Raw genomic sequence first — 27525 nt, 5'->3', positions numbered from 1 at the left:
AGAGTAGATGCCTGCGGGTGGGCCGTGTCCGTGAGGACGGATGTCCTGAATCCGCTGTCCGCTGGCCAGGCCATGTCCGTGAGGACAGATGCACGGATACCGCCGTCCGTGAGGACGGACCCCCGGTACCGTGTCCGTGAGGACGGATGCCCCGAATCCGCTGTCCGCTGGCCAGGCCATGTCCCTGATGACGGAGGCCCCAATGCAACTGTCCCTCAGGACGGACGCATCAATACCGACGACGCATGTTCCCTCTCTGGCTTCTAAAAAGTACACCCCAGTGAAGGGCTTCCCAGGTTGTGGTTCCACGATGTGCCCCTCCCCAAAGGACCCTCTGAGCGGCGGGAGCTCCAGGGTGCAAGGCATTGCCCTCCCTGCATCCGTCAGGCCCGAAAGTGGTCATGAAGGGTAGGTGGGAAGAGTGACAGCCTGGGCTGGGCCCCCAGGTCCCCTGGGTTCCCCCAGCCTGTCAGAGCCGTGGGCAGGAGCCATACCGGGTCCACCTGGCTGGCCAGGGCTGGCCGTGTCTGCAGTTTTCCACATCCGCTTGCTGGATGCGAGGTGGGCAGCGCGAGGTGGGCAGCGGGTCCTGCCTCTTCCCTCAGGTGTCTGGGCCGCGAGGGGAACGCTGTGGTGCTGGCAGTCTTGGCAGAGAGGCAGAAGCAGGCCCTCAGCAGCCTTGAGCATGAACAGGTAAGGGCCAGCTCAGCCCCCAGGGGGTGGGCAGCTGGCACTGACTTGGTCCTGCCACCCTCCAGGCTGGCTCGCGAGTGCTCTGCACCACCCTGTGATCGTTCCCTGCCATCAGCGCCCTCCCGGGGAGCTCTGGACCCTGTGGTGTACGGGCAGCGTCCAGGGCCCAGAGGGGGCAGCGTGGCCTCAGTCCTGCCCCCTGGGGCCTCCTGGCGCCTTGCCAACAGCAGAATGACAGCTGTGTCTGCTGCGGGGGCTACAGAGGCCTTAGCACGGCCAGCACCACCCACGGGGGATTGTGCACAACCGCAGAGGGGCTCACTAGCTGCTCTGAGCCCAGTGTCCTGGGGCCACTCTGTGGTGGGACCAGTGTTAGCCCCCCTTATGCAGATGGAGAAACTGAGGCTCAGTGTAGGGGGCTTGCCTTGCTCTGGGACCTGCAGGGGGCAGTGAGGGGTGATGTAGGTTGACAGAAACCCTCCCCCCAGAGAGCCTGTAAGGGCCAGAATTCCAGGCAGAGGGGCCAGCGGGAGGAGACCAAAACAGATAAATGCAGGGCACAGATACCATGACCGTGAGCTGTGAAGGCAGGTTAGAAGGGGCTCGAGTTGTGACGTGGCAATGCAGTGGTGAACCAAGCAGTCTGAGCCGCTGACCACTGGGGCTTGAGCAAGGGACCCAGCTCTTGGGAACCTTGAGAAGGGACATAGCTCTTCTAACCTATAAAAGCTGCCACCACCTGGGGAGGGTGCGCAAAGACCAAGCAGGTGCTCTGGGCAAGGTGGCTCTGCCGAATGGCATCCCTCCAGAGGCAAAGCAGGGACCAGAGGACACCTGCGGACAGTTTAATGAAGGGACAGGTCCAGGGGGTGGGGGCAGGGCCCAGAACCTGGAGAGAGGGAGGGCTATGTGGGGGAGGGCAGAAGTGCAGCCAGCCCGTCCCGACCTCCGTTGGGGGGGGTCCAGGGAACAACACCTTCCCTCCCGCCTCCTGCCAAGCCTCCTGTTGGCCAAACCCAAGGATGGCCAACATGCTGAGCAGGATGAGGAACGCACCTGGAGCGGCTCAGGGAAGGCCCCTCTGGAGCCAGGATGCCCCCCAGACTCCCCCTTCCCCACTCATCACTCTAACCCTGTGGGTCTCTGTGCACGGCTGGGGTTTTGCTGACTTCTCCTCTGGCTGGTTCAGAGAGCAATCCGATGCCTGCAGAATGCTCACCGGTTCTCGCACGAGGAGAGGAAGCTGCTTCTGCAGCACCAGAGGGACATCCTGTCCCTGCGGACTGCTGTGACACAGCTGCAGCAGGAGCTCAAGGCCCAGACCGGGCTGCCTCAGGTGGGTGCACTCCCCAGGCTGGAGACCTGTCACCTGCCACCCGATTGCTCTGTGGGACAGTGCAGGAGCCCTGTCAATACGCCTCAACCCAGAGCGGGGAGGGCCTGGGAGAGGTCTAATGGGAGGGCAGGAGGCAGTCGCCTCCTGCGGGGACCAAGGAGGTTTCCCGGATACCACAGCCCTGGTCATTCTCTCCAGGGAGATCCAGACCCCCCACACACACCATAGTAGGGGTCAGGGGTGGGGGTGAGAAGCCCAGTGGGAAGGAGGGGGTTAAACTAGAGCTGGGGATGGGTCCGGGGCTGGTGGCGGCTGAGGCAAGAAGGAAGGGTGGCCTGGGCTCCTAGGGGGACAGTCCCTTGGGGAATGCCAAGCAGCAAAGGTGTCCTTGCTCCAGCTCCCTGTCCCCACCAGCTCTCGCATGGAGGGGGTCATGTGGACACTGAGTGGGGCGGCCGTCCCCAGCCTCAACGTATTCTCCGTTGAGATGGGGATGCTGACATGGCCTCACCTGGAGGGGTGAGGATGGAAAGAACTGGGTTCTGCGGGGTGAGCAGCAGGTGGTGTGTGCCCTGCCCTAGGCTGGCCTGCAGGACAGGTGACCCGGGACTGCCCATTGCCAGAGCATGGCCTTGAGTGTGGGTACGGTGACCCGGGGCAGCCTCCGAATCCCAGGATTCCGAGGAATCCCAGCCCCGGGCCTTACGTCTGCATCTGCCTGGGGGCAGTTAGCTCCGACGCAGGCTGCTGGGAGGTTAGAGCCGCCTGTCTCCGCCGGCGAGAGCACCAGCTTCCGCGCCGCAGTCCAGGCAGCCAGCGGCCTCCGCACATGCAGCCTGCCCCCTGCATTGCCTGAGCAGGTGACACAAGAGTGTTTCACACCGCTCTCCGGTGCCGTTTCTCAGAGGTCTGGCCCCGAAGTCAAGACCACTCAGGTGGAGGGCCCGGCACAGGGCAATCTGTGCCCGTCAACAGCACGTGGGCCTGGCGACCCCACCAGCCCCAGCCCCCGGAGAAGCTTCAAGAGCCCACGCGCCCAACAGTGAGTTGTCGGCACTCCTGGTCTCCGTGCTCACCATTAAAGCCTTTCCTGTGCCGAGTGGCCCCCGGTGCTCATGGCTGCTGGGCCCTGCACGTCTCAGCCCTGCTGGTGGGGAGGGGGCGGCCCTGGGGACCCCGAGGGGACCCTGCTCCAGCTGGCTGGCCCATGGGGATGTGGGCAGAGGCCAGCGTGGCGCTGGGGTCCAGTGGGAGGAACACAGCAGAGGAGCGCAGCGCTGGCTTACTCCTAGCTGGGCTGCTGGCGAGAGTGTGGCCCCGGGGTGCCCTCCCTTCTCTGAGCCCGGCTCCTCATCTGGGAAAGGGGACAGGGCTGCCACCATCCCTTGGCTACCTGGGGTGCAGGGAGACAAAACAACTAGACAGGCTTTGCTGGGGGGCAGCAGGTGGCCCCTGTGTGCCCCCCCCAGCAGCCAGGAGCCTCCTTGGAGGCTGGCTCGGGGCTTTGCTACCAGCTGTGACGGCTGGGCCTTCTGTCACAGGCCTGGCCACGTGGCTGCTGGCCTCGTTTTGCCACAACAGGGCCTCTCCTGGCCGATGAGAGGGGCCCTGCCCTGAGAGGGCAGAGGGGGAGTCGGATGACCAGGACCCCGACCCAGAGCCCTGTGGGAGAGAGCGAGCTGCTTTTCCCAACACGACTGTCCTACATCCCTTCCCTCTGCCTTAATAAAATGGCCCCAGGGCTGTCGGCTCACCAGCCAGACTCTAATCCCAGCAAGCTGGGGGAGAGGACACGGGAGGCAGCCCCTACCGTGGGAAGGCCTCGCCGCCCCCACCAGGAGCGGCCTTCACAGGGACCCCCGCCTGCCTGCGGGAGCACCAGTGCCTCCAGCGGCCCCCTGACCACGTGGCAGGACCCTTTGCCTGCCTCCTCCGCACACGGGGGTCTTGGCCCACTCCGCTGCCCCGCCACAAGCCCCCTTGCCTTCCCCGTGAGAGGACTTTGCAAGTAAATCTCAGCGTGGACTGATCTACCCTTCACGTGGCCTTCGGTGGCCGGGCCCAGGGATCTCGGAAGACGCTTCCTGGCCCACTGTACCCTCTCGGTCCCAGGGAGCCGGGTTGGGAAGGCTGGGTGGGCGGGGCCGTGTGCAAGGCTGTGGGTAGGCCTGGGTACTGCGGGAACCAGCCGTCCTCCGAGGGGGCGAGGCCCCGCTTGATTTCTCCTGACACCAGCGAGGCACTAGTCACCGTCGGAAAGTTAGGGAACAGAGAAGCTGTGTGCACAGAAGGAAAAATCTCAAATTTTCATAACCACTCCCTTCCTCACTGAGAGAGACCTTTGATTTTTTGCGGGAGATCAGGCCGTGCAGAGAACAGGAACTTCTCTCCTTGGCTCCAGCAAGAGGAGCTCAGCGGAGCCGGGGCTGGGTGAGGGCCCAGGTGCACCCTTGAGCTAGGGCCCCCGGGGCCACTCCCTGCGCTGCTCAGCCCCCCCACCCCGCCCTGGCTCCTGGCCTGAGACCCATTCCAGATTATTTAGCCGGTCCTGTCCCCTAGGCAGTGCTGAGGGGTGGGTGATGGGCTCAGGCGCAGCCCCCTTGCTCTGTGCTCGGCGTCCTTGCTCCTGGGGCCGGGCAGGGGCCTGCGTCTGGGGCACGCCAGAGTGGACAGCTGCCTCCCAGGCCTTGTCCCAGAGAAGTCAGAGCTCCAGTCCCTGAGCGGTCCCCTTCTTCAAGGCCCAAGATTACAGGCTTTAGGATGGCCCTGGGACCCCACTCCCTGTTCATGCCCCTGATGTGGGTGTGACCCCACTGCGGGGAGACGCCGGGCAGGGGAGGGCAGCAAGCTGTACCTGGTTGTAGTGTGCGCCTCGGGAGAGAGGGTGGAGAAACCAGGCAGGCCGAGCCTGAGAGAGAGGCAGCTGTGGCCCAGCCGGGCTCCCCACTAGCACTGACCTTCGCACCAGGCCCTTGCCCCCGGCCGCCTCCTTGAGGCTGCGACAATGGGGGAGCGGGGCTCTTGATGTCCGTCCATGTGTCCCGAGCACGGGAGCAGGTCTGAATGTGTGGCATCTGGGCCTCCCAGAGTGCAGGGGAGCCCAGTGGCCGGTCTCCCCTGTGCTGGGGACAGATGCCTCCCTCCCATTACGCCGCAGAACCATGCCTATGCCGTTAGCCCCCAGCCACGGCCCCATCTGGGGGCAACGGCCTGGTGGGCAGGGCCCAGCCCTATCTTCCCTCACCCGTGTGCTGACCACTCAGCCACTGTCCACAACTGCGCCCTGGACACATGCCGTCCTGCTTGTGGAGTGTCCCAGTCAGGACTTGTCGCCTGGGGAGGGCACAGCCCTGACAGGCAGTCACAGACCCTCTGCACTCACTGCCTTGTAGCCTTCCCACTGGGCAGGAGGACGGGACACACCCCGAGGCCACTTCAGCTGCGGACAGTCACCGACCACCTCCAAGGCCTGTGTGGGGAGAGGACATGCCTGTGGCCAGTGGCTGGCCTGATGCTGGGGGCCGTCTGGTAGAGAGCCAGATCCCTGTGGACCAAGGTAACCAGATAAGGCAGCAGCGGCCCAGGACGGACGGTCACTCTGTCCGGGGGCCCTGGCCACCTGGGGCAGCACCAGGCTTGTGATCAGACAGACCTGCATCCTGGCGAGCCTTGCCCGAGCTGTGCGACAGGGCCGTCCCCCACCGCTCCCTCCATGTCTGGGTGCAGGGGGCCTGCCGGCGGGAGGGCCCCCTGCACACACCTCCACCACCATTTCTAGGCAGGGGGGTGGGTGAGGGGTGCTCCTCCCTGTCCTCAGTCTCCCCCTCTGTAGGACAGGAGGCCAGGTCAAGGGTGGGCCCATTTTCTGAGACTGATTGTTCCACGTGGCTTCAGAATTCCTGGACATTGTGCTGTCCACACCCTGCGTTCCGCGCCCATCAGTGCTCACGGTCCCTTTGCTCACAGGAGACCCCCCGCCCAACCCCCTTCCTTTGTCGTCGATGGAGAGGACGCAGCCTCTGATGGAACGCCGTGGGCAGAAACTCCAGGGCCAGCACTCCCTGGGCGGAAGGAGTCCGTGCAGCCCCCCGGAAGCCAGCGTGAGTCGAGGCTTGGCCCTGCACCCTCTGTGGGCAGAGTGGGGGCCTGGCTTTGCTTGGTCAGGCTCTACTGTGTGGCTTTGGATGGGACGGGTCACCCTGTCCACCAGATGAGGGCGTGGATGTTTGGGACCTGTTTGGCCCTTCCCAGGTGGATTCGTCCATTGAGGGGGTGTTTGGAGCCCGGGGTGCGGTATCTGGCAAGTGGGGGTCTCCAGGGCCGTCTTTAAGGGGACGGTCTTTGTTCATTACCATAGTCACAGGAACGTGCTGGGGGTTATCCACTGCTGAGGGGCCAGGACCGATGCCGTGCCCTGGGGCAGTCTCTCTCCAACATGTTCCCAGCAGGTGGTTGAAGGCAGCATAAGCCCAGAGCTGGATTTTGCCGATAGCCCCAAGGAGGAGCCCCACCAGGTGGAAAGCCGGGCGTCAGGGGGACAGAGGTGTGCACTTTGGAGGGCTGCCTTGGGCCGGCGGGACTCTCGGGCAGGAGTCGGGACCCGGGGCGTGGAGATGCCTATCCTTTACTCCAGAGAACCGCATTCCCTCCAGGCACCCCTGCCCCTGGGCACCCACAGCCCTCCCCATACTGTCTGGAGCCTGACCCCCTCTGTGGAAACAAAGATGTCCGCTGGGGAATCAGCCCCAGGTCCGGTGGTAGGGGCGGTAGGAGGGGCCCTTCTGGGGAACACGTGCTCCTGAGCTGCTCAGATGGCAACACCCCCAGAGACCTGCTGCTGCAGGCAGGGACAGGCCAGAACCCGCAAACACAGGGCCCCTTGCCCCCACCCGGGGAGTCCTGTGCCCTGGTGGTCCCTTCCTATTGGGGCAGATGCCTGGCAGGCCGGCTGTCAAGCTCATGGGGTAGCTGAAGGTCCCACAGAGGCCCTGAGCCGTGAGGAGGAGGCTGGGGGGATGGGACCCTCTCCGGGGAGCTCCCGGGACACCCCCAAAAATGTGCCTGCAGGATGGAGACCTGTTGGCAGGAGGACCCCCACGACCCCTTCTCTCGGCCGGAAGCTGCCCCGTGGACTGCTGCTCCAGGTGACCCACACACACAAAGGCCCCACCCTGCACAAGGGACAAAGAATCCCCACTTAAGGGTCATCCAAGACCAGCTTCTCAGTCAGAGCCAGGTTTCTCCCAGAGCCCCACGGGGGACCCCTTCCCACCCCCACCCTCCCGACACGGGCCCTTGTGGGGCAGGCGAGGGAGACCCCTGTCCAGAGCGTCTAGGCCTCAAGGAAGCCGGCCAGTGTGGGTGCAGCCTCCCCATTTCGCACACAGCAGCTCCCAGGCCAGACCCGCCCAGACGTGACTCCCTCCCCTGCGGGCGGAGAGTGGGGGGCTTAGCCACGCGGGTGCTGTGGACATTTCTTCTGCCTGTCAGGGCGTTTCTGGTTTGGGGCCACTGGCTTGGGGCCCGTGGCTTGTGGGCTGCAGCCCGTCCGTGCCCTGCAGGGGTGACAGAGCATAAGGACTGTGGGCCTCACCCCCAAATGCCCTTCTCTCTGCAGCTCCTGCGCCCTCCAGCCCGCATGTGGGCAGCCCCCTGGGGCTGGGCCCCGAGTCCGAGTCTGAGTCAGCTCCCAGGACCTGTGCCGGGTCCCGTGCCGCCTCCTCCCTGAGCGGGCTGTCCTGCTGTTCTCTCCAGGAGTTTCAGAAGGCGTCCGCCATGCTGGTGCAGCTTTCCGAGAGCTCCGTCTCCCTCTCGGACTGGGAAGCTGGGGACCCCACTGATGCAGACCCCGGCTGGTCTGGGGAGCTCTCACCTCAAGACTCTTGGGGGGTCCACCGGGGCGGGGAGCGGGTGGCCTGGGAGAGGCTGGAGGGCAGCAGGACCGGTCGCCAGGGCGGCTCCCCCACGGACGCAGGGGGTCCAGAGCCCAGGGGAGGACTCCTGCGGGCGGGCCAGCTGCTACCTCTCCCGGATGCCCCTTCTGGGAGGTCAGGGTCAGAGCTGTCAGAGGCATCCAGCGAGGTCTGGGATGAGGAGAACCTGCTGGGGCCAGGCCCTGGTGCTGACCCAGCCTCAGGGCGCCGCTCCCCTGCGGGAGGCTCATCCCACCTGGAAGATGGCAGGGCGCCCTGCTCTGGACCTCCTTCCCTGGGCCTGGGGGAGGGGCAGGAATCTTCCAGAACCAGTGGGAGCCTGATCAGTGGATTAGATACAGAAAGAGCCAAACAGGTGTCCTCGGAGGCTGCCTTCCCACCACTCCCATCCACAGCCTCTCCCTCCAGTGACTTAGACCTGCCCCTTTCCTCTCCCTCCGGGTCCCTGGCATCAGAAGGGGTGGAGTTTGGTGAAGGAGGAGACACTAGGGCTCTAAAGGCCTCGGCTGGCTGCCCCGAGGGGCCTGGGGACACTGACCTGAGTCTGTCCAACCACAGGAAACCTCAACAGGCCTGGTCTGAGCCTGAGGTCCCCGTGAGCCCGCAGGCTCCTCCTGGGGACCCTGGTGGTCTGGTAGCCCAGAAACCCGAGGGCTGGGCACCTGGGTGTAGGGGGAGGGGACACTCCCCTGCCCCAGAGGAAGCCTGCCCCACCCTGGCCAACGGGGTCTTGCCCGAGATCCTGTCCCCCGTGGACGACGTGCTGTCCTATGGCAGTGCTGACCTTCCGTCCTCCAGCCACAGGGACACCAGTCTCCCTCCTTGGCCTCCCACCCTCCCAGCAGAGCGTGAGGGCACCAGCCTGCGCTCGGGAGACTTCCCTCCCCCACCTGAAGACGCCATGTCTCCTGGGGGCTCGCCGGGCCCCCCCGGGGAGGATGCCTCCATCAGAACTGGGGAGTTGCCCTCCTTGTCTGAGGAGGTCCTGCCTGAGCCACTGTTCCCGGGGCCCCAAGAGTCAGGGCTCTGCCTGGGGGCGGGCAGACAGGGTGGAAGCCTTGGGAAAAAATTGGGCGAATCATGTTCTGATGGGGGAGCTGAGGCTGTGGGCAGCCAGTGGTCTGAGCCAGCTTGCTGCCTAGGGTCCCCCTTGTGTGTGGGGGACGGTGGTGCCGTGGGGGGGCTCCCAAGGCTGCCAGCACAGTCCCCAACCCCATCCAGAGTGGCCTTCATGGCCGGGGAGGGTCTGCCCATGTTGTTGGCAGCTGGAGGTACGGGGCCGTCTGGCACCGGGCATGGCGACCTGGATCCTGCTTTGGGCGTGGGCTCCCACGCAGATGTACCTGGTGGGGAGAGAGCCGAGGTGGTGGACTTGGTGTCCAGCCAGCTCACCAGAAGGATCCTATGCGACACGCTTGCTGTGCTCTCGGAGCTGGCCCAGCCGGCCGCCCGCTGATGGAGAAGCAGCTGTGTCCCCACGGCTGACCCGGCACGTCCCCAAGGCTGATGAGACTCCTGAGGAGACAGGGCAGGGCCCGCGGTGACACACAGACACCTGTGACATTGCTGTGTCACTGTGCCCACGTGTGCCTCTGTGTGTGGGAGGCTCCGGAAGCCTGGACCACCCGAGGGAAGAGCCGCCGTTCAGAATAGCCACCTGCCGCTGGCCGTGCAGGTGGTCCTCTGATGCTAGGCGGGGACCGGGCACTGGTGTGACATCCCGTGCAGTGGGCTCTGTTCTTCTGGGCTTTGGGTCCACGGCTTCCATCAGGCCCCCAAAAGGGTCCCTGCTGTGCAGTTCAAGAGGCAGGAAGCTGAAAGGTTGTGTGGGGCGTGTCCGAAGGCTGGCTGGCCTGGACAGATGCGGAAATCACGGATTCGAGAGAGAACATTCTGGAGGAGCCAGGAAGAGGAGCAGCTCGAGGCTGAACCAGACGATCGCCCACAGAGACCGCCCGCCAGCACGGAGAGCCTTCCGCAAAGGCCACGGGAGAGAGCACCGTTCTGGGGATGTGGGAAGCCCGGGTGGAGGTGGGCAGGGGGCACGTCTGTGCGGGCTCACACCCCCAGCTCTGTGGCCCTGGGAGGCCCAGACCTGCATGTGGGCCAACTCAGCTGTGCGGATTAGAGAAGTACCCCACTCAAGGGCCAAAGGTCACTGGCCAAGGTTTGGCCTGTCCTCTGGGGGTAGGTGGGCCCCGGCCTACTTGAGCGCTCAGGACACCTTCTGGAAGACACAAGAGCCCGTTCCCTGGTGGCCATCCACCATGGAATGAGCCCTCGGGGACACCGGCAGTCTTCAGGATAAGGGCGGGGTGCTGACCCCTCAGGCCTTGGCTCCTTCCATCCAGGGCCTCACACTTCCCAGCTTTCGGAGAGGAATTCATCCCCTTGACAGCATTTATGGATCCCTGGGAAGACCCAGACCTTCGTGACTTGTAGTTTAGGTGGGACACGTCTCCACGCCTGGCAGAGCCCCGAGGTCGGCCTGTGCCCTCCACCTTCTGGCTCTGGCAAGCTGCCTCCTCCAGGCAGCCCTCCACCAGGCCCCAGCTCAGGAGCAGCCGCGTGTCTGGGCCAGCTGCTGGCCAGACCCACCTTTGTCACAGGCTGGCTCGTCCTGGCTCGGGGCTCGGGGAGGCACAGCTAAGACACCTCACGTGCTCCCGCTTTCGCCCAGGAGAGGCTTGGACCGGGGGTGGGGGTGTTCGCGCTCTGTAGAAACATTTCCAAATAGCTTCTGAGCTACAGCTTTTTTATTGATTTCCTTCTAGTTTTCTGAACAAATTAGTCTGTAATTTTTTATTTTTCTCTATTTACTGCTGACCCTTTTGGATTTACGAGGCTGTGTGAGAGGAATTATGTATCTCACACACACACGTTTGGCTACCATGGTAATAAATCTCCTGCGTCAAAACCGTGCAGATTTGCCCCCTTTCTGGCGGCCGTGGGTGGGGTGGCTGCGCTCCCAGCCGGACCCTCCTGAGCGACCTTCCCCGGTGCCGGCGGCCCCGCACCCACAACGGCCCTGCACTCTGTGGGAACTTTGTCCAGCTCAGCCCCGGGGAAGGCGTCTGATGCCCTCAGTCTTCCCCGGCCCAGGGAATGCAGAGCACGGCTCTGGAGCTCGGGTCCATGGAGCCAGCAAAATTCTGCATCGAGACTGTGGCCGCCAGGGCCTTACACCTTGGCTCCAATCCCTGACCATCTCTTGGGCCGATAAATCCTGATACCGGCCTCCAGAGAAGTCATTTTCTTTCATAGAAAACGATTATTTCTCAGTTAAAGCCCACATTTAATTTTCCAGTGATCTGTCTCTTTCAGCTGTCCTGCTTTGCTGTCCCCTTCTGCAAAAAATGCCCCCGGAGGCGCCTTCAGCGCTTCAAACTCCAAATCACTGGACCAGCTTTATAGGGCCTTTTGATCCCTTACCCCAAGTGGCCGACACAGCCGTTCCTATAAAACACAGCCGGAAGGGGCGCCTGGGTGGCTCAGTGAGTTGAGGCCTCTGCCTTCGGCTCAGGTCATGATTCCAGGGTCCTGGAATCGAGTCCCGCATCGGGGGCTCTGCTCAGCAGGGAGCCTGCTTCCCCCTCTCTCTGCCTACTTGTGATCTCTGTCTGTCAAATAAATAAATCTTAAAAAACAAAAAACACCACCGAAGGCCAGGGGGGCAGGTATGCGCTCCAGGGGAATACAGCATTGCCCATCTGGATGGTGCCGTCCTGTGCCCAGGGCACGTAGCTCCCCGGGTCTGCCTGGGCCATGTTCTCCAACTGTCGGCTGAGTGCCCGAGCAAATCCAGCTGAGATCAGACCTGTCCGTGCCCAGTCCCCAGGCAGCCCCCGGGCCCCAGAAGGTGGTCTGCGAGCCCCACAGCCCACCCTCTGCCACGCACGGACGCCAAGCTGCTCCCCACCGTTTGTCCCCCAGCACAGGCCCTCATGTGTCCCCGTGAGCACAGCTGGCAGCAGGTGGGAGAGTTTGCAAAATGTGCCGACAGGTTTGGGACACAAGGACAGGATCATGGGCACACGCGCAGCTGCCCTGCACCCGTGGCCCGCCCTCTGGCGGCCGCATCCACCCAGGCCTTAAGATGACCCAGCGGGGCTGCTGTGACTCTCAGAGCCCAACCCAGATGCTGCTCTCCACCTCTTCCTGGGGGTGTGGCAGGGACCCTGTCCCCACACGGACCCTGTCCCCACACGTCCACCATCCGGGCCCTCCTCAAGGTGTCCTTGTGAGGACACACAGGACTGAAACCACCACCACTACCACCCCCCGCCAGGCTCCGTTCCTGGCATGTGGCAGTGGTCTGGAATTGTCGTCCTTCTAGAAGGTTTCTGAGGAATGGACGGTGTTCCCGAGCAGCTCTGTGGGGACACCAAACACCAGCTGGAGGGCAGGGCCCGCTCTGGAGCCCGGGCTGCAGCTGGATCCCTCCCTCCGTCCCATGCAGAGTCTGCCCTGTCTGTGGGGCACAGAAAAGGCTCAGCGGCTCTGCCCTCCGGGGCTCATGCCCAGCCAGCCTCAGAGGCTGGCGTGGCTCGGCCCCGGGAGCAGGGAAGGAGCTGCGCCTTTGCCGGCCCCTCCTGAGCCTCAGGGTGCCCAGGTTGGAGACCGCACCGTCGAATTTGTGCCATGTGCCCTGAACTACAGTACCTGGGCCCCCGAGGCTCAGTTTCCCCCTCTGTAAACAGGAACACCATCCCTCACCGTATCCGCTCCACAGTCCGGGCACCCCCACCATCGGATGCCGGTGGTTGCAGCGCATTGTCCCGTCAGAGGGTCGGACAATCACCCTGGGCTGCGCATGTTCCTTCCTTAGCAGCACAGTCGCCGGGGCCCGCGCTCCTGCGGAGGGCAGCGCCTCTCTCCGGGCAGGGCGGTGCCAGGGTGGGGGCGTGGGGCTTGGAGCAGGGCCTGGAAAGCCAGAGCGGCAATGCTGCCGGTTTCTCGGATTCGAAGATACACCCCCCACACCTCGTTTCGATGCTTCTGAGCTTGGCTGCACTCCACGTGTGCGTTTCCGGGTGCAGCGTCTCTGCTGGGCGAAGCCGGGAGCCACAGCTGGCTCGGCGTCACCCAGCCCGTGTGGGGTGAAGCGTCACCCGCCCATGCGGACTGGCCACCAGCGGGGCTCACGAGGTCAGCGGCACGAGCCTGCCTTGTCCCCGCGTGGCGGGTCACCCCCTGCCCCCTGCCTGATGAGATCCGAGGGAAAGGGATCCCCACAGCAGGGGGGTTTGGCCAGTGCTCTCTGGGACTGGGGCTGGCGGAGTGGGTGCTGGCCGCCTGCCAGCCAAGGAGGAAACAGGAGAACCCCAAGGCTGTTCGGTGGGGCTAGCACGTACCCCACCGCCCCAGAGTGCTGCCCCAGAGCACCCCGTTCTGGCTCCCTTGCCACCTGGTTGGGGACACGCAGGCCCCGGGGTAGAGCGGTGACAGTGGGATTTGCAGCTGCGGAAGAGAGGAGGACCGTCCCTCCAGGCGGCTCTCGGTGTCTCCCCAGAATTCCTATGTTGAACATTAACCCCCAGTGTGCTGGTGCTGGGAAGCAGCTTCGGGAGGTGGTGGGGGTTTGGTGGGGCCATGCAGCCGGGGCCCTGTGAGAATAGGCCCCAGAGCGCGCGCTCTCTCTCCGTTCACAGGGGCACCCAGAGGAAAGGCCCCAGGAGGATGCGGCAGGGAGGCGGCTTGCAGTTCGCAAACCCAGGAGTGGGCCTCATGGGAAGCTGACCCGCGGACCCCTATCTGGAACGTCCAGCCTCCTGAACTGTGGGAAACGAATGTCTGTCGTTCAGGAAATGCCCGGTCTGAGCGGGCCAAGACAGCATCCTAGGTCAAATTCCTCCCGGGAGTGGGGTGCAGGCGTGCATGGCGGCCTGCAGGAGCCCGGCCAGCCTGTCTTTGCCAGCCCGATGACCAGCCTGCTGGTCTGTTTGCGCCTCTGTCGTCTTGTGGCTTCGTGGCCGTGCCTCGCAGGTGGAGGTCTAACTGGTCGTAGGTGGAGGGGGCAGAGGTGGGGGCATGGGAGGCCCAGAGGAGGCTGAGCTCCACCCCGAGGGCAGCAGGGCCTCCCATGGGCCCCAACAGAGGAGGAAAGGCCCATGGAAGCACAAGAGGCAGATAGGGGCTCCCTTAGGACGCCGGTGCAGCCCCCTGTGGAGAGGGGCTGAGCTGGGGGGATTCAGGGGTGTAGGGACTGGGTGCCTCAGTGGCTGGCTTTCACCTTCCCTTTCCCTCCCTGGGTTCCACTAAGCCCACCCTGGCTCTCCCCAACCTGTTCCCTGCTGGGCAGGGCTCTCCCTCCTGCCTGCAGCCCTCCTACCTGCTCCCAAATCTCCACTCCCCTTCCCAGAAGGTCTCCTGGGAAGAGCCATCGATCAAGTCCTCACGGATCGCTCCTTCTCTCCTTCGGCCTCTCCATAAACCGTCCCCTCTGTCCTCCTGGCCTGCTGTGGTGGCCTGCACCAGCCCTACCTACCCTCGGAGCCCCACACCCCCAGAGCCCACCAGTGGCCTGGTACCTCCCTCAGATGTGGAAACAAGCTCGGGCTTCCATCTCACCCTGACTCCACCCCCCGTGTTCTTGGCCAGTCCGCAGCTCAGTCTGCAGCTGTCTCCTCCTTCCAGGAGGACACGACCTCTCTGTCTACATCTGGGTTTGAGTCACCATGTGTCTTACCTTCAAGATGTTCCCAAAGTCCGACCCCATCACTGGCACTGCCATGCGCCACCATGAGTCCCACCATCCCTTGGGGGGCTGTGATGGCCTGCCATGGGCCTCCTGCTTCCCCTCGCCCCTCCTATATGGCAGCCAGAAGAGCAGACCCTCATCCCTACTCAAAATCCTCTGATGGCCACACGACTTTCAGAGCTGGGGCCCTCATCCTATAGTCCAGTTAGTAAGGGCCCACCCAGAGCTCCTCTCCGCTGGTTCTCTGGTTCCCGCCCTTCCCTGGCTCACTCTGCTCCAGCTGTTCTTCCAACACATGCTTGGTCCTTCTACCTCAGGGCCTTTGCACATGCCCTCCCTCTGCCTGGGCTGCAGAAGAGCCAAGAGGCCTGAAGCATAAGACTCTGACCAGGCCAGTGACTGCCGCTGACTCACGTCAGCTCTGTGATCCACTTCCTCTTTTCTCTGTTTCAGTCCCACAGTCCAGAGAAAATGTGGATATGCATAACAGTTACAAATAACAATTAAAAACCAGGTCTCCTGCTGAAGTAAGCAAAAAGGGCATAGTGATAGGACTTGAGGAGTCAATAGGTCATCAGGGAGCTGGCGTGAGCAAGGTCGTACCAAGCATCTGCGGGTCAGGCTCTATATGCTGAAAACTGGACAAGCAGCCACTGAGCGAAGAACCCATAAAGGGACCTAAAGCAGACACAGAACGTTGAAAATACAGTGTGGAAGGCTGAGCCGTGGGCCCGGATCCTGGGAAGCGAGGAGCAAGCGCCATGCCCGCCAGGTCCTGGACGCCACAGCCTTAGACAGAAAAGTCTCTAAACCGACCATGGGGAAAACGGTCAGCAGTGGTCCCCGCCCAGAAAAGACTCCTCTAAGGCAGCTGGACCAGACCCTATAGGGCTGCGCTGCCCCCAGCCCCTTCCCTCCCCTGTGGGAGTCCTTTCTGCTCCATGAAGCTGCCACCCCGTCTGGGTCTCTCCTTCCCCCAGTGCACTCGGACACGGATGCGGGGGATGCCCACTGGGCACTGGGGACTCCTCTGGGGGCTCATCAGGGCTGTCGGGGAAGCTGAGCAGTACCGCGACAAAGGCACTTTCTCTTTTCTTCTCCTTTCCTTTCTCGGGCCATCTCTGCCCTACAAACGTTGCTTTGGCGCGCAGGAGCACCACAGGAATCCGTCAGCCCCACGGGAATCCGTCAGCCCGGGTGCCCGCCGTTCTGAAGCCTCGGAGGTCGGGCTTGGTGCACCCGGACTGTGCAAGTTGTCTTGTTCCCGGAGCAGGAACTGTTGGCTCTGTCCAGGGTCAGTGGCTCGGAGGCTGTTTGATGGGAAGGGGCGCCCCCTCTCGGCGCCTCAGGGTCCCCAGCCAAGGCTGCTCATTGTTGGCTCCCAAAGTAGAAGGGACAGGGACCCAACGGGCAACCCAACCCAGCGGACCGTTGGCAGCAGCCCCGGGTGAGCAGCGTGCCGAGTGGAGCCATCTCCTCTCCCCGACCTCGCTTTCTCTCCTCCCCGCTTTCCCCTGGATCCCTTTGACCCCGAGTTTTTCCCTGAGCTCTGCACCAGGTAATAGGCGGGGGCTTCTCTGGGGCCACAGATGACACCTGTGGCTCGTTCTGGCCCACGGTCCCGCCTCCGGTCACCAGCGGGCAAAGGCTTGTCACACCCCTCCTGCAGGAGGCCTTTTGCTCCTGTAATTAGCGTGGGTAAGTCTCCGGGTAGCTCAGAGGAGATGTGAATGGGGCGAATGGGGGATCCCCGATTTGCCTTCCCTGGGAAAGCCTGGTTGCTGCAGAGGGAGGTCCCAGATCGGAGCACCCAGCCCAGGCTCTCATCTGGAGCTCTGAGTCAGGACAGAACCCCATCTGCCTGCCGAGGCCGTGGTTGGCCTCTCCTTCTGGGAAGCCCCGCAGGCCGTGCCCCTGAGGACCTGGTGGGGACAGGCCAACCGCACACAGGCCAGCTCTAGCGCTGAAAGAGGAGAAGGAGGGCACGGGGGACCAAGGGCTCAGGGGCACGGAGCGGCTACAACCCCGACAGGCCTCATCCCTGCCCCTAGCCGCAGAGGTAGGAGGAGACAGCCTGTTCAGGCCCTACTCAAGACGCAGAGAGTCACAGGGACACTCAGAAAGTCCTTATTCTGTAGGTGGGGAACACGCCCTCCACAGTTCACGCTCCCCTGGAGGGCATCGTCACAACCGACCCTCAGAAAGAAGCGTCTGACAACCTTCTGCCCCTGTGCTGGCCCGAGGACCAGCCGGAAGGTGGAGGAAACCGCCCTCCGGGGGAAGTAGAAACCGACAGCATTCTGCACTCACGCCTGTTCTGTAAAAACAAACAAAAAAGGCAAATGGTCTGGAGGTTGCTATTTATGTGGGGGCTCTCTTCGCCCTTCTGGGTAGCCCTGGCTTGTACAGGACATGTGTGAAGGACCCAGCCTTTCAGGCCGTGTGCAACTGATCGGAACAAGGCGGGGACAGAAAAAGAAGTCAGATCTTGACCAAAGCAGACAGGGAGCTGCTCCACCAAAGCACCCTCCCCCATACAGACCGGAGCCTGAGCGCCCCGTCATTCCTGTCTCCTCCCACTGCAGGAACACACGCCGGATGAGGGAGGGACCCCTGGGCCGGTCTCCCACCCATTGTCGCTCCAGGACTTGAAGCAAACAAAAAAGGCCACAAGAAAAGGTTCGGCTGATCTTGATGACTCTCAAGGTCCCTGTAGAAGCCAATCAGGTCTTCCATCTTCCCGGGAGAGACAGTATGTTCCTCCCGAATAGGACCCTCTCTGCCTCTGAAAAGGATCACCCGTGTGGACAGACAGGACTTACTAGGGACGGCTTATTCTTAAGGACACATTTGTCCCCCATCTACACATATGTATTTTTTATTTACTTGAGAGAGATCGAGAGAGCGAGAGCACAGAGAGGTGGAAGCAGGCTCTCCGCTGAGCAGGGAGCCCTACGCAGGGCTTGATCTCAGGACCCCAGGATGGTGACCGGAGCTGAAGGCAGATGTTTAACCACTGAGCCCCCCAGGCGTCCCCTGCTCAGGCTACCTCTGACATTAGGAAAAAGTTACCAATATCTCCTCCCGGACTCGAGGACAGCCTCCTGAGGGCGGCTACCGCCATCTTCCACACTAGGTGAGGCACCTCGGGGAGCCCCCCCAGGAGACACAACTGGCATGGCCCGCTCTGCTGCCCACGTCCTGTTAAGGGTCAGGAATACTCCCCCTCCATAGGAGATGAACCTCTAACAGATCTGAAGCTCCTTTTCAGGAAAAATGCAGCCCTTTCCTCGGTGCCAGAAAAGTAATGACTATTAGTCTTTCTTGCTCATTCACAGCTTTAGGTGCTGTCTCGCTTCTCTTTGCCGCGGGATTACACGCAGCGCCTCCCTGGAGGGGGGAACCCGTCAGAGGCCCTGGTTATGCTGCTCCTGCATTTCCTATATGGACTTACTTATTTGGAGCGCGTGGGCACCAGCTGGGGGAAGGACGGAGGGAGAGAGTATCTCAAGCAGACTCCGGAACTCTGGAGCCCACCACCCTGAGATCACGACCTGAGCCACACCGAGAGTCGGACCCCGGCTGACTGAGCCACACACACCCCTGCGCTCCCGCTCCTTTCTTCTGGTATCATCAGCCCTGTGGGCTACCTTGGCCTAGGGCCCACCGAACTCATGTCGGGCACCCCCTAGCACCTGTATTTGGGAGCAGAAGGGCAGCCTTAAGCCCGTTAAGCGTGTGGTGGTGCGCAGCCCACACCCGTCCATGCTCCGCACCGCTGGCCCATGCGCGCCGTCCCCACCAGGCACCTGCAGGCTGACCGGCCACCTCAACGGAGTGGGCCAGGGCACAGGCCAACCTGTCATTCCACCGGAGGGTCCATGCCCGCCGCTGCAGACTTGAGCGACTATTCCAGGCTCTCCAGGTCTGCGGCGGGGATCCCCTCATGCAGGGAACCCCGTCCTTGGGTCAACGTGTGGCTCTTGACAGCAAGGTCCCCGGCTGCCTCCAAGCTCACGGCTCCCCGGGACCAAGGGGGAGCCCTCGGGTCACCACGGAAGCACGGCACAGCGGGGCACAGCGGGGCACATCGGGGCAGACACTCGGGCCCCCGCGTTCCTCGGGCCGCGGGGACACAGAGCGCTGAGCCGCGGGTCCCGGGAAGTGAGGACCGGGCGCCTTGGCCCTACACAGGGAGGTCCCCAGGCCGGCCGGCGAGAGCGGTCGGCGGTCAGCGGTCCTGCCCCGGGGAGCCGGCGGCTCCCGTCCCGCAGCGCGCGCGGACCGGCGGCGGGGACGCGGCCCCCCAGCGCGGCCCAGACTGAGATGCCCCGGAAGCCAAGCTCAGGGCAGCGGACGCCCAAGTCCAGGCGGGGCCCGGCGGGAGTGAGTTTCCGGCCAGAAGACTGTGCGGTGACTCCCGCACGTCGGACACGGGACCTTTTCAGTAGCTAAACCCCGGGACCCTGCAGGGGGCGGGGCCGGGCGCACGCTCGGGGGCGGGGCCGGGCGCGCGCGGCGCACGTGACGCCGGTTGCCAGGGTGAAAGGTCAGGCGCGCCGCGGCACTCCCAACATGGCGGCGGCCAAGGCGGCTGAGGCGGCGGCGGCGGCGGCTGGAGCGGCCCGCAGCCTGGGAGCCCCGGCCCCGGCCCCGGCGGCGGCGGCCCGAGCCCGGCGGCTGCCCCCGCTGCTCGTGCTGCTGGCGGCGGCGGCGGCGGGGCCCGGGGCGGGCGGCGCGGCGCGGCTGTACCGCGCGGGCGAGGACGCCGTGTGGGTGCTGGACAGCGGCAGCGTGCGCGGGGCCACGGCCAACAGCTCGGCCGCGTGGCTCGTGCAGTTCTACTCCTCGTGGTGCGGCCACTGCATCGGCTACGCGCCCACCTGGCGGGCCCTGGCCGGGGACGTGCGAGGTGAGGCGCGCCCGCGCGCGACCCCGACGGCCCAGGCCGCAGCCGCAGCCCGCGGGGGAGCCCGGCGGGTCGGGAGGCGGCGCCCCCAGGCATTGATGTCCCCGCTGCGTTCCCGAGCCCCTGCCCGTGAACCCTCTCCTGCCGGCGGCGCGTACGGCGGGTGCTCGGGCCGGGCCGGCGGCTTAGCCCTCCGGATGCGCCAGACGCCTGCGGGGGCCGCCCGCACCGGCCCCGGACCGCACGGTATCGCCGCCCGCCTGGGGCCAGGCCCGGGTCTCCTCGCCGGCCCCGCACGGCTCAGCTGGGGCGCGGTGGGGGGCGTCCGCGGCACCCGCCCCGCCAGCTGGCAGAGCTTTGAGGTGGAGCTCCCTGGCCCGGGAGTCGGAGCTGCCCTCCGCACGGGGAGGGCCGGCCGCGGTCCAGCTGGCGCTCGCTAACCTCTAATTACGCGTTTCCGTGGGCAGGAGCGGAGCAAATTGCTGCACTTTCTTCTGCGCTTTTGTTTCTGGGTCTGACATCTTCCTCTGCTGTGATTTTTTCTCCATCACGGGACAGACTCATACACTACTTAAAAACCTAAATAAGATTTTTGTGCAAAATCGTAAATGATTTGATTTTATTTTTAAGATTTTATTTGTTTATTTGACAGAGACATCACACGTAGGCAGAGAGGGAGAGGGAGGGAGGGGGGCTCCCTGCTGAGCAGAGAGCCTGATGCGGGGCTGGATCCCAGGACCTGAGATCATGACCCAAACCGAAGGCAGAGGTTTAACTCACTGAGCCACCCAGGCGCCCCAGCAAATGATTATCTTTAAAATATGTTCTCTTACTTTGGAGTGTTGGGAGCCTTTTTTTTTTTTTTTTTTTGGTACAGATTTTATTCACTCACTTGATAGAGATCACAAGCAGGCAGAGAGGTGGGCAGAGGGATAAGGAGAAGCAGGCTCCCCGCTCAGCCGAGAGCCTGACCACGCAGGCTCGATCCCAGGACCCTGAGATCATGACCCAAACCAAAGGCAGGCGCCCAACCGCCTGGCTCGGGCGTCCCTGCGTGTTGGGATTCTTGATTCTGAAGGCTTTGTTCTCTGATCTCGTTCTCTTAAGCCCGAGGTCAGAGGCTAGGAGGTGGACAGACTGCCCCTTAAAGGTTCTCTTAAAGCCTTTTTTCTGAGAACAAACAAGCATTTTAATAACAACTTTTCAATTGTCATTTGTTTTTTAGTGGCAGAAGCGACATGTAAATTCAAATGCAAATGTGGGAATCTGTCTGTGGCAAAACATTTGTCACCTATTTGTGCGTATTTTGATTCTCTCACTGGGCTGGGCATCTGAAACAAATGCTGGGAGCCAGATTCGAACATTGCAGACTGTTCTGTGTTGAACCGGCATGTCAGGGGCCATGGAGCCTGGATGGAAGGTTCCTTCTAGAAATGAGGGCTGTAAAATCCATACCTAATGGGGTGATTAACTCAGCTGTTAGCTGAATACGGTTATCTTAACAGGATTGGACGCTGTCCAAGTCAGGCCTGTGGTGGAAGGGAGATGTGGCTGGAAGTGAAAAGCAGCTGTGGTGTGAGGACAGCTGCAGGGACACCTGGGCAGAGCCCTCCGCACTGGGGAGTGGCCCACTTGGGATCCCCAAAGAGAAGTCACCTGGGGCCTTGTTAGACGTGGGCCTCAACCCAGGCCCAGCCTCCTGTCAGCACAAGCCCCACATCTGCAGGATCACTGTTCTCAGGGACACTGGGCCTCAGAGACACCTGCATGGAAAGGCTCGTGGCCAAAAGCGCCAGGAATCCCAGCACATGACCTCTTCCTCGTGGATGTCGCCACACACAAGAATTCCTCAGGAAAGGAGTGTGCTATGTCTAAGCCTTTGCTTCCCGCTTGATCTACCACAGGGTCCTCTTTGTGCCTACTTTCAGCCAACTCCCCATGGAATCACAGGGAAGCAGCACCCTCTCCCCACCCCTGGCCGCCCACAGGGGAGCAGATGCCCATTGTTCCCCCTGTGAATGCACGCTTTCCTCCTCCTGTCACAGCTTGGCCCCATCAGTCCCTTGTGAATTCGGCTGTCCAGTCCCTGGGGCACACAGGCCTTGCCCTGGGCCACCCCAGGTGCCTCTCACCACCGCTCTTAAAATGGAGAGTGCCCAGCCGGCTTTTCCCATACACCACTCCTCCAACCCCATCTCAAGGCTTCTGGAGAGTGGGATAGGCTTGGCTCCCCCGTGGGGTTGCCTGGAGTCGGGGAGCTCTGTCTCCCCAGCCTTCCCTCCACCATCGCTGCCTCAGGGGCCTCTGCCGTTTGCTCAGAAGGGACGGAAGCAGGAGGGGTGGTCTTCAGGGCGTGGGGCTCCTCCCAGCTCTGGGAACAGCTGAGGGGGGCCTTTGTTTTTCTAAAAGACTTAGGTTGAAGTTTAACACTTCACTGACATTTTCAAGGCTTTTGCAATAAGTGTTTTTCCTTGTAAGAAGGCTTAACAAACAAAAGGTCTACTGTCGGGTGTCGCCAAATGCTGCGCCAGTGTTTGTGGATCTGGCTTAGGCCTGTCCTTTCTAAATCCTTTGCAAAACAGAACCCTGCTGTGTTCCTGGAAATCATGTAGCCCCGAGCAGAGCCGTGGAGTTCGCTCCGCCCGTGATGCTGCCACCGACTGGGCCCGTGAGCTGTCTCTGAACTAGCTCGACAGAAACTTGGTCATCCCAAAGAGTGTCCCTGTCAGGGTCACCAAGGCCTCAGCCTCTGTTCCTGTGGGTCTCGCCTGTACTCCCTTGCGGAAGCAGGCAGATTTTCTGCAACAGCGCTGGAGTCCTAGGCAAGGCTCAAAGGGGAGCCGGAGCGGGCAGTCACAGCGCACACCTGCTCTTCCCGCTCTGTGAGGGGTTGTCCGTGTCACCCCTGTCCTGGATGGTGAGGCCTGGAGGCGGCGCGACGCCGAGTGGTTCTCTTAGGGTCACACAGCTGAGTGACAGGACCCGCGGCTCCCTCTGTGTGGTGGCCACGAGGCAGGTGCTCATTCCTGCCCAGAGTCTGCTCCGGCTTGCCCCCCTTGAGCTCACCATGCAGTCTGGTCTTCCCGCCCACGCTGGCCTCTTGGAGATGAACTAGAACTGCTTGGTGTCCCCCATGGGCCCACGTTCAAGCAGAGAGTGGAGAGTAGGGCTGGCGGCTGATGGGGGAGGGGTGACAACACCCGCAAGAGCGACCGGTCAGTGCGCCTGCAGGGGTGTGCAAGGTGGGGAGCTGCAGGAGGCTTCCGGGAGTCTGCCTGGACCCTGGAGAGGGTGGACAGAAGGTGGGAAGCAGGCAGGGGTGACATCCGCCTGTTATGGCCCCAGGAAGGCCTGTTGTGCCCCCCACCCCTGGCCCAGGTAGCTGTGGTTAGCCCCAAGTGAGACTCGCCCGTGAGACACAGACTGTGATGACCGTGGCCAGAGGAGCACCACTGCGGCGCTGCCGAGCTCAGTGATGCCAGGTGTGAGAACCAGGGCATCAGGGCGCCGGGAAGACGAGCGCGGGGAACGGGGGCTTTTCCTCTCTCTGGCCAGCATTGTGAGGCTTCAGCCGTTTGCCAGGAGAGAGGCTTGCGGCCAGGACGGCAGTGTCCCATCAGGCTCTGGAACAGCCGCCCAGGACTCTGTGTGGAGCTCATTTCACCCCTGTGCTGGGGTGGGAGCGCCGCGGAGACCCTCCACTCCCAGAGGACGCTGAGCGGAGTGTGCCCGGACTCCATCCACCTCCAGTAACTCCTGGGTGGCTCAGGCTGGACTCTGCTGCGCACTGCTTGGGCTCGATTTCTACCCAGACTTACGTATGCTTTTTTTTTTAAGTGTAAGCTCCTTGCCCAGCGTGGAGCCCAGCACAGGGCTTGAACCCTGAGATAGTGACCTGAGCTGAGATCCTGAGTCGGACACTCAACTAAGCCAGCCAGCTGCCCCTACCCAGGCCTGTGTAGCTTAAACTTGCTCTTGAACTTGGAGCCTGTCCAAGAAGACCTTGCTGAAGCAGGAAGGGGCCTGCACAGGGGGAATGAGTGTCCTCCGGTGGCTGGAACGTGCAAACCCACCACCGTGGCTTCACCTGGAGGGAGAACACCCGCCCCCCTCCGCCCCGTGCGGCTCTGCCTTCCAGACAACCCTCCTCTTGCTCCCTCTCCAAGCCCGGGGGGAACGGCTCCGTACTGGGATCATTTTCTAGGACAGATTGATGCTTGCCTGCAAATCAGACTTACAAAGACGTTTTATTAGAGCTTGGCAAGTAGTGGTACGAGGTTCAGTCCTGTAAGTTAAGAATAGAGTTACTTGAAGGGTAAACTTGAAATAAATTTCAGTTTGCTGTACACAGAAGCTTACGTCTTTGACAGATACGTTTTCAGCCTGTGGTACTGAAAGTGGGCAGGCCTGAGCAGAGCAGAGCGTGGCTTGCAGACTCCTGTGGGTGCCCCTGGAGGCCGCAGGGCCTCCCAGCTGGTGCCCTCCCCCCGTCTGGTTGGGGTGGCCTGACATTTTGTCAACCAGGCCGTTTGCATTCAGTTTAGAGTGTTTCTGTCCTTTCTATGGTGGGGTCTAGACAGGTGGGAAAGGCAGGAGGTGGGGAGGGTACAGTTGAATGAGGCAAGTACCCCGAAGCTAGACCTTTGAAATAGTTTGCATTTTACTTGATAAAATAGACCGTCTCTTTTGTGTTTGCGTGAATGCCTCCATCTGCCAGCGCGTAAACCGAAATTCTCCCTCTGCTGCTTTCCCGCCCAGCCCAGCGCGGCCAGGCTTCCTTTCCCAGACGGACAAAGGCCTGGTGAGGCATCAGCCCGCCCCTCCACTCAGCCGCCGCTTTCCGGCGGGCCGACTGGCCAGCCGGCCGAGCTCGCGGAGGACTTGAGGACCGGTGTACCGACGGCCTCTGTGTGCTGGCCCGTGGCTCTGTCCTCGCCCCGTCCGTGCTCCCTCGTGCTCCCTATGGAAGTAGAATCTGATGTCCGCCCTGCGTCGGTCCTGCATGTTGGAACTTGTCCTGAGTATGTTCTGTGTGGTCCTGGTAGGTGTGAGAAACCGTGAACAAGACAGCGGAGAGCCGAGTGGAGCCTTGTGCCTCAGAGGAAGGGACAGTGAACAGAAACACAAAATGAGGCTAATGGAAGGTCATGAGTCCTAGGAGAGTAAACCGGAAGATTGCATGGACACTAGGTGGCGGGGGAAGGCGTCGGGTGGCATGTGACACTCAGAACATGAGGGGCGCGCCACAGCCCCGAGACGGGCAGGACCACGGGCATCCGAGGACTGCAGGGGGCCACCACAGCTGTCCGGTGGCGAACCGGCGGGGGCTTTCTGGTGGGTCAGGCAGCCGGCGGGACCTGTGGCTCCAGGCTTGTAGGCTGGACGGACTGCAGGAAGGAGGAATGGCTTTAAGTAGGCGGTTATATGATCTGGTTTCTCGGTTTAAAAATGTGGCTGGCCCCGGAGAACCGAGGGCCAGGAGTGACCCGAGCAGGGTGAGCCTGCGCTACCAGCACCGGCCGCCTCCAGGGGGCACTGATGGACCCGGGGCGGCAGATTCCGGGAGAAGAACCGCGGGGGGTGGGGACACTTGTCTTTCTGCTGCAGGCAGGGTCTTGGAGTTGACCCTTCTTAGTTTGTGGACAGGAAGGAGAACTGTTCTAGGCAGTGCTGTGTTTTCGGATCCATGAGTTTTGGTCAAAGCTCACCAAGTGGGACGTCTTCCCTCTGGGGAGCACAGCAGGCGCGGGCATTTCCCGCGTGCATTTCAGGGGCATACCCCATGCCCCTGCACTGGGCCACTTTCATGCTGGGCTAGTTTTCTTCTACGTCCTGCCGTTATGAAACGTTGTCTGAAACCTGGAACTGTGAACAAGAGGGCTGGCGTGTCCTCTCCATGTCCTCGAGCCTCGTGTCACGGGCTCCCCCTGGGGCTAGTTTTCCGAGGGACGTTCCGTGTTGGACATGGCGCGCTCACTCTTGGTTAAGGGCTCTGACTCACCCCCTCATCTGATGGAGGAACAGAGTCCTGTCGGGTGGAAAGGGGAACCCAGCAGCTGGGGGCTTCCTGCCCTCCTGGGCGTTCCCCTGCTGTGTCTCGGAGCCAGCAGCTCCTGGCAGGCCGGGTGCTCCGTCCACGTGCCCCTGACCCGCTCCTTCAGCGCTCAGTCTGAGCACCGTGGGTGCCCGTTTGTCCTGTGTCTGCACGAGTCATGCCTCTGACTGTTTGGAAATTGGACCCTGACACTCGCCGCGAGTGGATGCAGGGTCTGGAGCCCTCACGTGGGCGAAGTTACCAAGTGTCTGGTTTCCCAGAGGCGGCAGAGGGGGGCCTCTTGGGCGCGAAGTTTCCTCGGAGCCCCCGTGGGGCGGTTGGGCAGCAGTCGGCATCCCGAGCACCTGCACTCCGTGGGTAGCACGGCACCTCTGGCCCTTTCACCGCGGGATGAGGACAAGCAGTGGTTAAAATCCAGGGGAACCGAGGTTTTCTTTTATCTTTTTCATTTTTAAGCCATCAGCAGTTGTGCCCTATTTCAAAAGGCAGGGTCCACCTCCTGGGTGCCTGGGGAAGTTGGAGGACTTGGCAGGCTGAAAAGCCGAGAGTTGGTGACTGCAGTCTGGGCCACCTCCTCTAGTTTCCCCGTGGGCATATCTGCAGCCCAGACCCTGCACATCCCCCGAGCCCAGCAGCCCCGACTCCTCCTCACCTGGGAAGGCAGCCGGCGCCCCTGAGAGGAGAGCTGGCTCCCCACTTCCAGGGGACAGGGCGGGCAGGACCAAGGGACCTCCTTCCGTTGTCTTTTGGGAGGTTGTGCTTGGGACAGCCTGGTGGGGCGTGTGGGGAGGGCTCAGGCTCCACATCCAATGGGTCGGCCGCTCTGCACCCTGGCCCTAAGCCCGGCGACTTTAGAGGGTAATTGCTCCAGTGCCAGCGAGCTGTGCCCAGTTCTTCCAGAGTCCATGGGGCCCAACTGGGGTGGCCACATGTGAACATTGGACCTGCCTAGGGGTACAGGATGGGTCAGGAAGGACATTGTCTACCCAGAATCCCGGTGCTAGGCTGGTCACTGACCCAAAGAGGAACTGTCCCGACCTCGCTCACCGTAGCTGCCAGAGCCCCCGGAGGGCCACCGTGCCCCGTATTCCTGGGTGCCAAGACGGGGGGCGGCAACCAGTCTGCAGTCTCTGTGCCCCCAGGAGCCCGCGCTGCCGCTCAGAGTGATGTCACTCCTCCCCTGCAGTGTGTCAGTCCCTCCCGAGACCCGCACCCTCACAGGCCTGGGCCAGCCCCTGACTCTGGAGCCACTCATGCTGGCCAACCCCCCACCCGAGCTGCCTGCTGGCCTCTCCCCTTCTGTCCCTGCCTCTGGGACCCTGGTCAGTCGCCGCCGTCTGTGAGGACGGCAATTCGCAGGGTCACTCGGAGTTTGCCACTGGCCTGCGTGGGTGCGGTGTCCGCTGCCGCGCCACGGCTGTGGGGAGTGCTCGGGACACTTTCTAGCAGCAGACGCCAAGCCGCCGTGCCGTGCGTGGGGCTGCCAGCCCACCTGTCCTCACGCCCCCCTTGGAGCGAGGTGTTGTCTGGCCTCTGTGTTGTGCCCACGAGGCTGCGCAGGTTCTCCAGACCCGGTAAGAGGCAGAGCAGGATGGGGCTGCGCGGGCCGCCTGACGGGTGTCCTGGTGCCATGTGCACCGCCTGCCCTTTGTCTGCTCCAGACGGGCCTGCTGGGACGGGGGTGGGACGGGCCACGCCAGGGACACCTGGAAGCCCGATGGGACTGAGCTTAGTAAAGGGGGCAGAGGCCAGGACATGTGAGGACGTGACCTCAGAAGAAGGACGTGTCGTGTGGCTATTGGCGGTGTGAGGTTAGACGCAGCAGGGCGAGAGGGGGGCCTGTCCTGACGATGTGGCTGGTTGAGAATGGCCTTGCTCCTTGGGAGCCATCAGGGTCCT

At 62.7% G+C, this 27525-nt stretch overlaps 2 protein-coding genes across 2 annotated transcripts in view; both read left to right on the top strand.

Annotated features, from left to right (window-relative positions):
* The window catches only part of CCDC187 (coiled-coil domain containing 187), a 47922-nt gene extending 38504 nt beyond the window's left edge, over nt 1-9418 (top strand). The window contains exons 20-27 of the mRNA XM_044264372.1: nt 606-693; nt 1883-2029; nt 2935-3071; nt 5422-5585; nt 5996-6129; nt 6281-6317; nt 7647-8979; nt 9184-9418. Coding sequence (XP_044120307.1) covers nt 606-693; nt 1883-2029; nt 2935-3071; nt 5422-5585; nt 5996-6129; nt 6281-6317; nt 7647-8979; nt 9184-9418 — 2275 coding nt within the window. The remainder of the gene's footprint in view (nt 1-605; nt 694-1882; nt 2030-2934; nt 3072-5421; nt 5586-5995; nt 6130-6280; nt 6318-7646; nt 8980-9183) is intronic.
* Nucleotides 9419-15479: 6061 nt separating this feature from the next.
* QSOX2 (quiescin sulfhydryl oxidase 2) overlaps nt 15480-27525 on the top strand; it is a 34452-nt gene continuing 22406 nt past the window's right edge. Inside the window, exons 1-4 of the mRNA XM_044264371.1 lie at nt 15480-15491; nt 18323-18499; nt 18857-19032; nt 19135-19574. Of these exons, the coding sequence (XP_044120306.1) occupies nt 15480-15491; nt 18323-18499; nt 18857-19032; nt 19135-19574 (805 nt within the window). The remainder of the gene's footprint in view (nt 15492-18322; nt 18500-18856; nt 19033-19134; nt 19575-27525) is intronic.

Source organism: Neovison vison, chromosome 9, assembly GCF_020171115.1.
Source record: "Neovison vison isolate M4711 chromosome 9, ASM_NN_V1, whole genome shotgun sequence".
Taxonomy (NCBI): domain Eukaryota; kingdom Metazoa; phylum Chordata; class Mammalia; order Carnivora; family Mustelidae; genus Neogale; species Neogale vison.
This window is presented reverse-complemented; position numbering and strand designations above follow the sequence as displayed.